This window comes from Phalacrocorax aristotelis, chromosome 19 (assembly GCF_949628215.1).
Source record: "Phalacrocorax aristotelis chromosome 19, bGulAri2.1, whole genome shotgun sequence".
Lineage (NCBI taxonomy): Eukaryota > Metazoa > Chordata > Aves > Suliformes > Phalacrocoracidae > Phalacrocorax > Phalacrocorax aristotelis.
Genome location: NC_134294.1, coordinates 1,598,396 through 1,611,750, shown reverse-complemented (window position 1 = coordinate 1,611,750; position 13,355 = coordinate 1,598,396). Strand labels below are relative to the sequence as shown.

Sequence of the window (13,355 nt, the reverse complement as noted above, 5' to 3'; positions counted from 1 at the left end):
TTATAAAGCTCGTCAAGCTGCCCCCCCTCGAAATAACCGCTCCCGTTTTGCCGGGAGGAGGAGGACGAGGAAGGGGGCTTTGCTCTTCCTCCCCGGCGGGAGCTGGGGGTCAGAGGTGGGGGGCTTACACAGTGGATGACTGTGAAATCCTCGGCTGCTTTCCCATCGGAGCACAGCTTTCATCGCTCAGTGTCGCCCGCTGGCACCATGGAGCTTTTTGGGAGCTTCGTCCGGCCCCGTGGCGAGACTTTGGGGTTCCCAGGTGAGTTTGGGGAGGGGGGGACACCCCACTTATAGGGCTGGGAGCAAAGGAGGGGTCGGCGATGCCTCCTCTCCCCTGCCACGCCGGCACATCCCTGTCCCGGAGGGTTTGGGCAAGAATCGGAGCCATGAGAGCGGTGTTGGGGGGATCCCCCTGCTGCCAAACCGTGGCTGTGACCCCCCATCTCCAGCAGCTCGGCCTGGCAACACCGGCGCTGTGAAGACCTTGGGCAACACCTATCAGTTCACAGTGGACGTCAGTGACTTCGCCCCCGAGGACATCATCGTCACCACCTCCAACAACCAGATCGAGGTGCATGCCGAGAAGGTGGGTGCTTCCCTCCCTTCCCCACTCACCCCCAAAGCGTGGGGGGCCCCAAAATCCTCAGCTGACTCCCACGTGACTTCTTAACAGCCCTGGCCATAACCCTGATGGGGTTTAATTCACCATTTCCTCATCTTTGCCCCGTATTTTGCAGGAGTGAAGCCCACAAGACCCAACAATCTTGTGCCTTGTAATCACCCCTCTCCCGGGGGGGTGGGAACCGAAATAATGCACCATTGTCCCCCCCAGCTGCCACCCACATCCCACCCATCCCCTCGGGGAGATAAATATTAACACCACATACAAGGTGCCACCGCCAGCCTCACCCAAGGGCAGGGAACAACAAGCCCCTACCCCACCTGCACCCCAAAATCACCCTCTCTCACCCATTTTTTTTTCCCCAGCTGGCCACGGACGGCACCGTCATGAACACCTTCACCCACAAATGCCAGCTCCCCGAAGACGTGGACCCCACGTCAGTGTCGTCCTCGCTGGGGGACGATGGCACATTGACCATCCGGGCTCAGCGACAGCCCGCCAAGCACACCGACCACGTCCAGCAAACCTTCCGGACTGAGATCAAGATCTGAGGGCTCCGGGGTCCCTTTTTTCCCCTGCTTCTCCTTGTTAATTATTTGAGTAATTAGGGAAGGAGGTGGGATGTGGGGTAGGGGATGGGAACGCTCCCCCTGCAAGGTGCAACCTGTGGCAGGGGGCCGGCGTGGAGAGACGCATCCTGTCACCCACCGGAGAAGCTCCGGAGGGGAGTCCTGGCTCTGGTGATTTTTAGCCAGAGAGGGTTGATGGGGAAGATCCAGCGTGCCAAGAGTCCCACCAGGAGCGAGGTTCCCTTCCCCAACCCTCTGGCAGAGCTTGTCTCTGTATATACGGCTTGTGATAAATTATTGAGAACGCCTGACTGCTGCCTCTTCAGTTTCTAAGGTTTTCTTGATGCTTTTCCCCCAAAAGAACTGTGGGTTTAGCCCCAAGGGGCATCTCAGTAAGGGGTACCACGAGCGATTCCTCCCTCCTGACAAAAACGTGGGCGAGGAGCCGCCCCAGCTCCCCTCCATGCCCGCGGCCCCGTTTATTTCCAGCCTGGGGTGACTCATTTCTTCCCCGCCGGTCTATTTCTGAGCCATTCCCTCAGCTGTTCGGCCGCCGGCCCACCTGGAAGGTGACCAAATCCTCCTCCTCCCCTCGCCCACCCGCACCCATCGCCCTAGGGGAAGACCTGGGCAGCGGCATGAGCTGGGACGACAGGTCCCAGCCTGGCTGCCAAACCCAGGGGCTTCTTTTTGGGGGCCTAAATGCTCCCCCAAATCGCCCCCCCGAGGGCCCAGCTCCATCTCCCCGTGTGTACAAACAACAGCGAGGCGCCCGTTCAGGGCGAGCGGCTGTTTATAGCTACCACACGCCGCCCCCACTTGTGTTGCTGCTCCAGCTCTGAGGTCAGCTCGTCCCTTAACGACTCGTGACTTGCATTAACACACCTGCACGTCGGGGACACACACAAACACACGCGCCTTTTCTATCGTGTCCTCGGGTGGTTTGCCTATTGGCACTGCTGGTCACTCGGGGGACTCACTGCCACAGGCCGCTGTGAAGGAAAATCTTTTAAGTTATTAAAAAATCTCTTAATGGCTATAAAAGCCCCCAGCCCAGCTTAGGAAACTGGAGCCATGGGGGTGAGGAGCAGCGGCAATGCCCTGTCATGGATCCTCTGCGATGGGACGCGTCTGCTCTGCCCCGAAATGCCACCCCTGGGTGCCCGGGGCCCCCCAGCATCCAGGGAGCCACCCACCGCGGTCACAGATTGCCATCTAGCGGCGACAGGCTGCCGGGTGGCCCTCGCCCACCAAGCTCCAGCCAAAGGAGGAAGAAAAAAACCTTACTTTTTCTCCCCAAGGCCGGCTAGTTTTGCACGGCGATTTCCACGCCAGGGAGTGGGTGAAGGGACAGCTCAGAGCCCGAGCACTGACCACACCCCACAGCAGCATGGCCCTGCTTTGGGCTCATGGCTGGGAAATCCAGCCTTAGGGGGAAACAGGTTGATAGGAATAGGAATGTTATGCTTTTGGGGCTGTGTGCTCTCCAGCCTGCTGCCTGCACCAGGCCCAACGCACCAGCGCCTTACAACGCACGCCAGTCAGCAGCTGCCTTCAAAGCCCCATGCCACCAGGCCCTATACACCGGCCTGAGGGGGTTTGCCTGTTCAGAGACCCCAGTTTAGGCAACATCTTCAGCTCTTGGCCTGTGCTGACCTGCCGGGAACACAAGCCTGGGCCTGCGCCCTGTGGAGACACCCAGCCACCATCACAAGCAGCTGCCTGACACCTCAGCCTGCCGACACGCCTGAATGTGTGGTCAGCCTTATGGAGGGAACCAAACCCCTCAGGGGCATCCCAGCGTGGCGGAACAGGGCCCTTTAACCCCGCGGCTCGGTGCGGTCAGCCCCGGAGCCAGCCCCTCCCCGCCGCTCCGCCCGCACTGTCATGGCGGCGCTCTGAGGAGACGGGGGAGACACGCACAGCCACGTGACCCGCCCCACCGCCCCATCCGCACATGCGCGGCCCGGGCAGGGGAGCGGTGGGCCGCGCATGCGCCGTCGGTGGGCGGGGGAGGGCGACGCCGCTTCCGCCCGGCGGCAAGATGGCGGCGCCCTTTGTCTGGTCGGTGTCACGGTGAGCGTCGCGGGCGGCGGTGTGAGGCCCCCGCCGGGCCCGGTATGGCAGGTAACGGTGGGGAGGGCCGGGGAGGATCCCGGGGAGGAGCTGGGGGGCTGGAGGGGCTGGGGGAGCACGTGGGCTGTGAGGAGAAGGGGGCTGCGGCCTAGTTCCCTGCCTGGGCCACCTCTCCCCTCAAAAAGGAGCCGGTTTTGGGGTCACCCCGCTGCGCGAACCCTGGTTTTTTGCGGGGAGGCTGCGTGGGTGTCCCCCCATCCCCTTAGCACCCCAAGGGGGGCCGTGGTAGCCCTTTCCCCTCTCGCCCCGATTTGAGCCCCCCACCCCGTGTGACCCCACCCCACCCCCAAGCCGCTGCCGGGCTCTGTGCTGAGCCCCAGGGCGGCTGTCGGGGGGGGAACGGGGGGCTGCTGGGGTCCTGCCAGCCCCCCCGGCCACGGTGCTTGCATCTGCCGTGGGAGACATGTGTGTCGTCTCCCCCCACGCAGCTGTGGGGTGACTCGAGGCAAGGTCAGGAGCGAATTTTAGGGGAGCCTGAAAAGTTTTTAGGAGACCCACCACGTGTGGAGCAGCCGCCATTCCCTCGGGACACGGCAAGACATCTGTGGGGGACGCCACCCCGACAGCCAACGCCACGTGAGACGAGTCCCCTGGCGCCCCACGAGCTGTCTGTCAAGGACATCACCAACTTCAAAGCATTGCGCAGCAGCTCAAGGCAAAAAGGCTTTTTTTTCCTCCTCATCTAGCATCTTTTTTAGTGTGATGACAGCCCGTTCTGGCTGTACGTGCCCTCTGCAGGGATCGCTTTTTGGGTGCAGACGGCCCATTTCATGGACAAGCCGTGTTTCCTTGGTTGCATTTCTGCATCAGAAGCTTCTGCTGAAGTTTCAGAGATCGGGCAGCATTCCAAAGGCAGGGTTTTTTGCAAGAAGACAAAGGTTTCAGAGTTCATCACCCAGGCACTGTAGAAACAGGCGGTTTTCACAGCAGAGCTCAAGGTCCTGCGACGTCTCAGGAGCCCTGCTGGCTCCCTGCCCACTGCAGCCCGGGGCTCCGGTTACCTGCGGGCAGCCCTGCCTGCACAGCTGCATCAGGAACTGCACGAGCTTATCCATGTGCCTGAAAACTAAATAACTGAGGGGTCTGCGGGGTGTCTGTTTGCTGGGGGGTGTCCAGAGCATCTCTGCTCATCTCTCTCCTCGTGTCTTTCTCCTTTTATTTCCTTTCCACCACATTTTTTTCCAGCCTGTCATTGCTTGTGATTATTTTCCACCCCCTTCCAGCTGAATGCCAGCTCGCCTTCCAGTTTTGGTGCTGATCGTAAACTCCAGAGCCCTTCTCTATTTCATAGTTTGGATTATTAGTACATCTGGGCCTTGAATGTCAGATCAGCTCTTAACTGTATTTTTTTTAACTGAAAATGTTGCAGAATCGGTTACTGGAAATGAGGACAGACTCCTCTTCGCAGAGACTGAAAGGATTAGGGCTGCTTTGTTCCCTGAGCTGACACACAAGAAGGGAGATGACGGTAGGCAGAAAGTAAACCCCCTCTTCCTTTTTATCTTCTCAGCGTAAGATGGTGACAGCATTGAAAGGCAATGTTTAAACCACTATTTTTTTCCAATTTATCAAGGCTTTGGGGTGGTTTTTAATAGGTAGGTGCTCGGGTGGCAGGTATGGGGAGACAGGGAGAGGTTAGTGTTGTTAAGAAGTGAAGGAGCTTAGCAGAGCTCATGTGGGAAGCTCCTTGGGACAGTAGCTGCTGTATTTATCTTTGCGAGCGTGGGTGTTCTCATAACGAAGCTTTTCTGTGGTTAATCAGGTAATGAGAGACTCGACAGCCACATCAGGGAGAGGTTGGGAGGGGACACGGCATTTGTTTGCCCCTGACAAGGTGAAATCAGGGTGCCTGGTCCTGAGTCAGTGACGTCGGACCTTGGTGCCTTCAACACGCAAGGTTCGGGTTTTAAAATGGAGCTTTTCATCCCGTTTCTCCCAGGATGGCTGTGTAGAGACTGACCTGAGCACCGGGAGGGGGGAAAACTCTGGAGGAGACCCACAACTGCCTCGCCCACAGCCTCTGTCCTCCGGATACCTCGGCTCCTCGCAGCGCAAGGGTGAGGTTGGGCGCCAATCCTGGCTTATCTTTGTTTTTCAGGCGAGGAGCTCTGTCATGTGCCCTCAGATAGCACCGCTACCTTAAACAGCTGGCAGCGGTGGGTGTGCGCTAACAGGGACTAATTCGTCTGGTGTCGGGGGGAGCAGCAGTGCCTGATCTGGCATCTGCCCTCCCTGGATCCATCCCCATTTCAGCACATCCCATTTGGTCGGGGATGGAGACAGATCTCGGCTCTGGAACCACAAACTGGCCCTGCCCGAGCAGTGGCAAGGAACCAGGGCGGCATTTCGGGTGCACTGTGTGTGTTTTGATCCAGATATTTGGGATTTTTAAGGCTTGGAGTCAGTGATCTTAGTGTACGAAGGTCATCTCAGCTGCTGGGGGGCGCTGGGTTCGGGTACGAGGGCGATACGCAGCTCGCCCCAGCCTCTGCCCCGCTGCACTCGCCTGCTCTGATGAAGCTGTAATGTGACGTTGCGGAGGAAACTGCAGAAAAGATGAAGTTTTTTTGGGAAGAGTTGAGTTTCTTGGGATTTTGCTTCCTTCGCAAAGCTCAGGCATGATGCTGCAGCGAGGCCAATTGGAGAGTGATAAAAATCATCATTCACATGCAAAGTGCCTCCTACAAATTACTGAAAATAGCCTTTTAGTGCATCAAACCATCGTGATTTCTCAGATCCTGCTGCGCAGAGCTTTCCAAGCACGGGAGGCAGCGTTGTTTATCCTGCTGGGAAAATCCTCCCCACTTTTTTTCTCCAGAGCTTCCTTTGCAAACCTTACAGGGTCATAAGTGTGTGTGGGTTTAGACAGATTTTAATACAAATATTGAATTTTCTGGCTCTCGAGGGAAGTATTTTGGGACGGGCTGTGGGTGTTCGGTTAAAAAAATATCCCATGTTTTGGAGAGCTGGGGGAAAGTTGTGGTGGGTTATTAATTGCAAAGATAAACAGCATCTTTTGGGAGTGAAACTTTCTCTCTCCGTGCATGCTGTCGGAGGCGTCTGGGCTTCTCATCCCTGCCAAGAATGACTTCGGAAGCCAAATCGATCCTCGGGCGGAGGATCTTCACCGAGGGCGTTGCTAGCACCCGCTGCAGACAGGAGGAGGCTCCCTCTGCCCGCGGTGCTCGCCTGCTGCGTGCTTGGGCACGCTCGAATGGATCCTGGATCCGGAGGAGGGATGTGCTCATGGCTGCCTGGAAGCGACCGGTTTTCTGGATCCAAACCTGTCGCCTTTCCCCGACCTGAGACTACCTGTGCTGTTTTTAAGAGCTGGTAAAGTGGAAAAGCAACTGTTACGGGCTGGAAACCTTCAGAGAGACACTGAGCATCGACTTCGCATCAAAACCAAGAATTTCTCTGGCCATAACTTTGCTTCTTCCAGCATCCAGAGCTTTAGGGACTTCCTGGCCTTGGCAGGTTGAGCAAGAACTGTGGATAGTCCCCGTTTGCTTTCTCCTCCCTCCTTGCTCGTCGCTCATCCAGCAAGGAATGAAATGCTCCCTTCAGCCTGCAGAGGAATAATCTGAAAACGAAGCTGAGTGAAAACCCTTCGTTCTCTACCCCACAGCCCAGGAGGAAACCCCACGCCTGGCAGCAGTTGAAGCTTGTGGTGCCCCTCAACCTTTGCCAACAAGGACCTCGTAGGAAAATGGGCTTTCACAGTGTTCCCAGGAGTTTCCAGTGTTCCTCGGCCAAAGTTGTGCTTCGAACAGGGAGAATTCCCTCCGAACACACAACAAAAATACTAAAATCTCAGTATCATGATGCGAGTGCCTAAAATGAGCAGGAGCTCAAAGATTTTCATGAACGCTTTTCGCGCTGCGCCCTCGGCGGGAGCGGTGGCACAACCTGCTCACTGAAGGGGCACGTTTGCAGAGGCAGCAGGGTTCCCGCTCGGAGCTTGGGCCAGATGAAGAGCAATAAATGTATTTTAAAGGCTGTTAGGATGGCAAAAAAATATATTGACTGTTCAGTGAGGTCTCTGCAGCCCTGTGCTGGTGTTGTGCCTGTTATAGGAGAGGTTTTGGGGTTGTATTTAGTGGAGGAGGCGGGTGGCTGTAGCGAGGAGCTGAAATCAGGCTTTTTTGGGCCACATTTTTTAACAAACAGGGTGGTCAGGTTGCAGTTGATCCATGGCTTTGTTTGTGGTCCTCTTTCATGGCCCTTCCCGACACAGCATCAGGGTTTCGGCACCCATCTCACGCCCCTCCTGGGGTTTGCTTTTCTCCCCGCAGCCATGGATTTTCCCCAGCACAGCAAGCAAGTCCTGGAACAGCTGAACCAGCAGCGGCAGCTGGGTTTGCTGTGCGACTGCACCTTCGTGGTGGACGGCATCGACTTCAAGGCCCACAAAGCCGTGCTGGCAGCCTGCAGCGAGTATTTCAGGATGCTCTTTGTCGACCAGAAGGACGTTGTGCACCTCGACATCAGCAATGCGGCAGGTAGGCAGAGGGTTATCCAATATCCCTCTGAGCCGCTTAAATGAAGCGGTTTGGTGCTCAGGGTTTGAGGGAGGCTCCTCGGCCTGTTATTTCCTGTGCTTTGGGCTTTTCAAAATTGCACAGCTGAGATGTGAGAGCTTATTCCTGGTTGCATCGCCTCCCTTGCAGGCCTGGGCCAGGTTTTGGAGTTCATGTACACGGCTAAGCTAAGCCTAAACCCCGACAACGTGGAAGACGTGCTGGCGGTGGCAGGTTTCCTCCAAATGCAGGAGATCGTTAGCGCTTGCAATGCTCTCAAGTCCCTCGCCGTGCCGGCAGAAAGCCCCGCCAAGAGCCAGCCACCCCCCGCCGAGATCGGTACGTAACCTCCTCGCTTTCCCTCAGCTGGGGAGGCTGGAAGTCGCCCTCTGAAGCGACCACGCTCTCTGGTCACCGCCCAAACCCATGGCCCAGGCACCTCTGGTGTGCAAGGGAGTCTGGACAGGGTTTCATCCCCTTGTGAAGCATCAGCAGTTGAAGAACTGATGCTTCCTTGAACCTTTACGGGATTTGGGAACCCCCTAGCAGCTGTCAGGGTGCCCCTGCACAGGCGGCAAATGCTGGAGTGCTTTGCCTCTTCCCTCTCAGGGGCTGACAAGGTGACTGTCGAGGACAAGAGGCCGACTTCAGAAGCACTGGGTGATCTTGACAAAACAAAACTGGTTCCTCCCGACCCGGAGGGGAAGGAAGAGATGCCCGTGGCTGCAGCAGCACAGCCCGAGGCACAGGCGAAGTACCTGGATGGCCAAGAAGGTGAGCCCCTAAGGGAATGACACCCAAAATCCCCCATCGTTTCCCCCAGCACACCCTGTCCTGCTGCCAGGCTCTGCTGCGTGGAGCCTGATGTCTCCTCAAGCATGCCCGAGACGCTCCGTTGCTTGTAGGGGCAGGTGTTGCCATCCAGGAGGGCCCCAACGCTGAATTTCCCAGCCACCCGCAGCCGGCGGAGAACACGATCGGTGGCAGCCCCGCGACGAAGGGCAGCGTCTCTCCGGGTGCCGAAATGGGAGGTGTGTTGGTGAGCGGGGGCGGTCTTTGGGTCTTTGCAGACTTTTCTGTCCACCTACTCCCTTCAGCAGGGCTGAAATAAAGCAGGGCAAGGGTTGAATCCTTGTTTTCCATGTAATTAACTTTGTTAGCGTGAGTCTTGCTGTGCAAACAGTGTCTCCTGCGAGTCGCAGAACCCCCAGGAGCGGTTGCCTGTGGGGCAGAGGTTGGAGAGGTTGGGAAATGCTCTTCTCTCTGCACAGGCTGTTGGATTTTAGGCCTGATAACCTGCAAATTCAAAGTGACTCCAGGCAGAGGTCTTGGCACCTGTGTGGTACGATGGAGTACCGGGATCTCCCTGAGTACACTAGGGCAGGTCTAATCCCCAAAGCCTTAAACCCAGGCTTAGAGTTAGGAAATACGGGTGGGTTTTGTCTCTCTGATGCTGCTCCCAATCCCTAGCATCCCTGTGTTCTAAATGCCTGCAGAGATGGAGCTGGAAGGGAAGGAGGAAGAGGGGGAGATGATGCCAGAGGACGAAGAGGAGGCTAAAATCCCCGAGGAAGAGCAGCCCCGCTTAGAAAACGGAGAAAATGCTGAAGATAACGAATCGGGAAGCACCGACTCCGGGCAGGAGAACTCGGGTGAAACCCGTCTGCTGCGTTTGGGTACTTACAGCGACAGGACCGAGTCGAAAGCCTACGGCTCCGTCACGCACAAGTGCGAGGTGAGGCCGGCCGCGGCCTGGGCGGGCTCTCCGGTCCCTCGGGGCCGCCGGGCGTCACGGCTGCGCCTGTCTCTCTCCATCCCTAGGACTGTGGGAAGGAGTTCACCCACACCGGCAACTTCAAGCGGCACATCCGTATCCACACCGGTGAGAAACCCTTCGCCTGCAGGGAGTGTAACAAAGCCTTCTCCGACCCGGCTGCGTGCAAAGCCCACGAGAAGACGCACAGGTACGGCAGTGCTGGGGACTGAGAGGTGCCACCGGGCTGAGCTGGGTGGAGAAGGGCTTGTGACGATGCCAGCAGCTGGCCGAGGGCATCGGGGTTTGAGCAAGAGGTCGGTACGCAGCCAGCATCGCTCTGCCTCTCGCATTGGTCTGGAGAGGTCGGCGCTGCAGGGTTGGAAAGCTCCCAGCAGCTCGTTTGGATGGCGCCAGCCACAAAAAGACGCCGGCAGCACCTAAAAAATGTGGCTTTTGCTGCAAAACATCAAATCTTTGTGAATCCGGCAGCGTGGTGGGGTAGTCTGGGAGGAGATCTACCTTTCCGCCCCTGTCCTTTCCGTTTGCGTTGCTCCCAGACGTCCTGTGGGATCCCGACGGGTCTAGCTCGGTGGTGGTGGAGCTCGGATCGGGGCGGTGAGAGCTCGGCACGCCGGTTCTTCCCCGCGGCGTGACAGCCCCGTCTCCTCCGCAGCCCGTTGAAGCCCTACGGCTGTGAGGAGTGCGGGAAGAGCTACCGCCTCATCAGCCTGCTGAACCTCCACAAGAAACGGCACACGGGGGAGGCCAAATACCGCTGCGACGACTGCGGCAAGCTCTTCACCACCTCCGGCAACCTCAAACGGCACCAGCTGGTGCACAGCGGGGAGAAACCGTACCAGTGCGACTACTGTGGGCGCTCCTTCTCCGACCCCACCTCGAAAATGCGGCATCTGGAGACCCACGACACCGACAAGGAGCACAAGTGTCCCCACTGCGACAAGAAATTCAACCAGGTGAATTGGGGCGGGGGAGGGGGGGGGGAAGCCGGACCCAGCGGCAGTTCAGGTCCCTCCGGAGGGAGGTGGGGGTGATGTTGGGGGGGTTCTCTGCATCCCTCTCGCTGTCCCCAGGTGGGGAACTTGAAGGCTCACCTGAAGATTCACATCGCGGACGGGCCCCTGAAGTGTCGGGAGTGCGGCAAACAGTTCACCACTTCAGGTAGCGCGGGGCTGGTGGGTGGCGAGGTCCCGGTGATGGAGGTTTGGCTGGCCCTGGGGGGAACAGGGACTGCTCTGTGGGGGAATCGGAGCCGGAGGAAGGATTTCATCCCAGGCACGGGAGGTTTTAAACCTCTCACTGCAGCGCCACGGTTGTGGTGCATGAATTTCTCCCCCTCTGTGGGGCCAGGCTGGCGTCCCCCATGGGATCGCTCCTGGAAGGAGCCCTTGATCCAGTTTCTAGGGATAGAGATGTCTCCTCCCATCTCCCCAAACCTCTGTGGAGCTGGATGGGTCTGGATGAGCCTGAAGCATCTCTCCGTGCCCTCAAAACTGGGATGCTTGTTCTGGCTCTCCCCGCTGCCATGTTGCCACCCGATCCTCGGCTCTGGGGATCGGCGGTGCGGCACTCCTGTGGTCCCCGCTCTGTAAATAGCGATGAGGTTTCCTGATGGAGCTGCCGGGGCGCTGGGGAGGGAGGGAGGGTGCCGGTGTCCCTGTACCCCGCGGCTGAGCCTTGTCTGCTCTCAGGCAACCTGAAACGACACCTCCGGATCCACAGCGGGGAGAAACCCTACGTCTGCGTCCACTGCCAGCGCCAATTCGCCGACCCCGGGGCGCTGCAGCGACACGTCCGCATCCACACCGGTACGGACAAAGCTTTGCCACCCCCTTTTTCCCCCGAGGCATTTTTGGGGGATCCTCGTGCTCCCCATCCCTGTGTTGTTGACCCTCCCCCATCTCTTCCAGGAGAAAAGCCGTGCCAGTGCTTGATCTGCGGGAAAGCCTTCACCCAAGCGAGCTCCCTCATCGCCCACGTGCGCCAGCACACGGGGGAGAAACCCTACGTCTGCGAACGCTGCGGCAAGAGGTGAGGGCCCACCACGTGAATGTTGGGGGGCACCTCCACGGCCATGGAGGGTGGGTGGAGGTGCCAGGGTGTTATCGCTGAGGACGGGGATCGTGGTGAGGAACGTGTGGGGTTTTTTTCCTCACCCAGGTTCGTCCAGTCGAGCCAACTGGCCAACCACATCCGCCACCACGATAATATCCGACCCCACAAATGCACCGTCTGCAGCAAAGCCTTCGTCAACGTGGGCGATCTCTCCAAACACATCATTATCCACACCGGTGCGTATCACCAGGGCTCCCCGACAGCCCCCCCCATCATCTTTAACCACCCCCTAAACCTCTAACCACCCTCAAATTCCTCATCTCATCCCCAGGGGAGAAGCCGTTCCTGTGCGACAAGTGCGGCCGGGGCTTCAACCGGGTGGACAACCTGCGTTCCCACGTGAAGACGGTGCACCAGGGCAAGGCGGGCATCAAAATCCTGGAGCCGGAGGAAGGAGACGAGGTCAACATCGTCACGGTGGCTTCCGACGACATGGTGACGCTGGCCACCGAGGCGCTGGCTGCCACTGCTGTCACGCAGCTCACGGGTGAGCTTGGGGGGCCCCGGGAGCCTTCCCAAAAGGGAGGTTTATCCACAGGGTCCAGCTTTGGGGGCCTAAAAGCCATCCTAAGTGAGGCTTATCCACGGGGCGCAGCTTGGGGATCCCAAGAGCCATTCCAGAGAGGCTCGGAGGCTTATCCGTGGGGTGCAGCACCCTTTGCCGTGGCGGGGAAACATCACAGCCTGGCTCCAGTCCCCTCCTAAATACTGTGATGGGCACAATCCAGGGTCCTGCTCCTGCAGGGGTCTCCCCCCGTGCCCCCCTCGCCATCGCCTCCCCCTCCTCTCCCCCCACAGTGGTCCCTGTAGCGGCCGCAGTGACGGCGGACGAGACCGAAGCACTTAAAGCCGAGATCACCAAAGCCGTGAAGCAAGTGCAAGAAGCAGGTGAGATGGGGATGGGGAAGCGAGAGGAGGGGGGTCGGCCGGCTCCTGCCCCGCCACCCCCCCACCCCAGCGCCTCCCCTTTTCCCTTGCAGACCCCAACACCCAGATCCTCTACGCCTGCGATTCCTGTGGGGAAAAATTCCTGGATGCCACGAGCCTGGCACAGCACGTCCGCATCCACACGGCCCAAGCCCTCGTCATGTTCCAGGCCGACACGGACTTTTACCAGCAATACGGAACCGCTGCCGCTTGGCAAACGGAGCAGGTCATTCCCGCTGGAGAACTGCTCTTCCGAACCCGGGACGGCCCCCCCGAGCCCCCCGCCGCCCCCCTGGCCCCTGCGCCCACAGCCGGGGAGGGTCAGCCGCCCCCCGAGTGACCCCCCCTCGCCTTTATTTAAAAGACAGCTGCTTGGAAATGGTGTAAAAAGTGTATTTCTGGAAGGAGAGAAATGGAATAAATTGCAGTATTTTCTAACGGCTGATGCTCGTGGGGTGGGGGGAGATGCTGCTGCAGGCACAGTGTGACACCCCCCCAAGATGAGGATTTTTGGGGAAGAAGGGGGTCCCCCAGGCCCAGAGCCGCTGGGCTGGGCGGGAGGGGTTACCGAAACACTCCTTTAATTGCTAATGAGGGCTTGATGGATTGAAAAGGGGGATAATTGAGACAATAGAGGTAAAAAGGTGGTTCAGGTTTTGCCAGTGGGCTTTTGGGGTGAAAGAGAGGGG

General features: G+C 58.5%; 2 protein-coding genes across 8 annotated transcripts; both read left to right on the top strand.

Annotated features, from left to right (window-relative positions):
• Window positions 1-11: 11 nt before the first annotated feature.
• On the top strand, window positions 12-1,505 carry HSPB7 (heat shock protein family B (small) member 7). 2 transcript variants are annotated; one of them, XM_075113859.1, is made up of 3 exons: window positions 12-262; window positions 453-589; window positions 991-1,505. In XM_075113859.1, the coding sequence occupies exons 1-3, from the start codon at window positions 136-138 to the stop codon at window positions 1,174-1,176; spliced, it is 450 nt and encodes a 149-aa protein (XP_074969960.1). In that variant the 5' UTR covers window positions 12-135; the 3' UTR covers window positions 1,177-1,505. The 2 variants fall into 2 exon arrangements, with proteins under 2 accessions (XP_074969960.1, XP_074969961.1); XM_075113860.1 differs by having other exon boundaries at window positions 14-262; window positions 456-589.
• A 1,646-nt stretch (window positions 1,506-3,151) lies between these two features.
• Window positions 3,152-13,104, top strand: ZBTB17 (zinc finger and BTB domain containing 17). 6 transcript variants are annotated; one of them, XM_075114116.1, is made up of 17 exons: window positions 3,152-3,321; window positions 4,700-4,798; window positions 5,270-5,387; window positions 7,626-7,832; window positions 8,001-8,189; window positions 8,460-8,624; window positions 8,756-8,881; window positions 9,347-9,585; window positions 9,672-9,814; window positions 10,280-10,580; window positions 10,698-10,785; window positions 11,316-11,432; window positions 11,535-11,655; window positions 11,785-11,915; window positions 12,011-12,226; window positions 12,538-12,627; window positions 12,720-13,104. In XM_075114116.1, exons 2-17 carry the CDS (start codon window positions 4,793-4,795, stop codon window positions 13,004-13,006), a joined length of 2,544 nt encoding a protein of 847 aa, XP_074970217.1. In that variant the 5' UTR covers window positions 3,152-3,321; window positions 4,700-4,792; the 3' UTR covers window positions 13,007-13,104. The 6 variants fall into 6 exon arrangements, with proteins under 6 accessions (XP_074970217.1, XP_074970219.1, XP_074970215.1 ...); XM_075114118.1 differs by having other exon boundaries at window positions 3,170-3,312; XM_075114114.1 differs by having other exon boundaries at window positions 3,170-3,312; window positions 12,698-13,104.
• Window positions 13,105-13,355: the final 251 nt, after the last annotated feature.

Bases quoted from the DNA above. Each gene is read 5' to 3' on its own strand.
- HSPB7 (XM_075113859.1), top strand. From the start codon at position 136: ATGACTGTGAAATCCTCGGCTGCTTTCCCATCGGAGCACAGCTTTCAT. The intron at 263-452 runs GTGAGTTTGGGG...CCCCATCTCCAG, and splicing joins CGAGACTTTGGGGTTCCCAG to CAGCTCGGCCTGGCAACACC. The intron at 590-990 runs GTGGGTGCTTCC...TTTTTTCCCCAG, and splicing joins TCGAGGTGCATGCCGAGAAG to CTGGCCACGGACGGCACCGT.
- ZBTB17 (XM_075114114.1), top strand. The intron at 10,581-10,697 runs GTGAATTGGGGC...CGCTGTCCCCAG, and splicing joins GCGACAAGAAATTCAACCAG to GTGGGGAACTTGAAGGCTCA. The intron at 11,433-11,534 runs GTACGGACAAAG...CATCTCTTCCAG, and splicing joins ACACGTCCGCATCCACACCG to GAGAAAAGCCGTGCCAGTGC.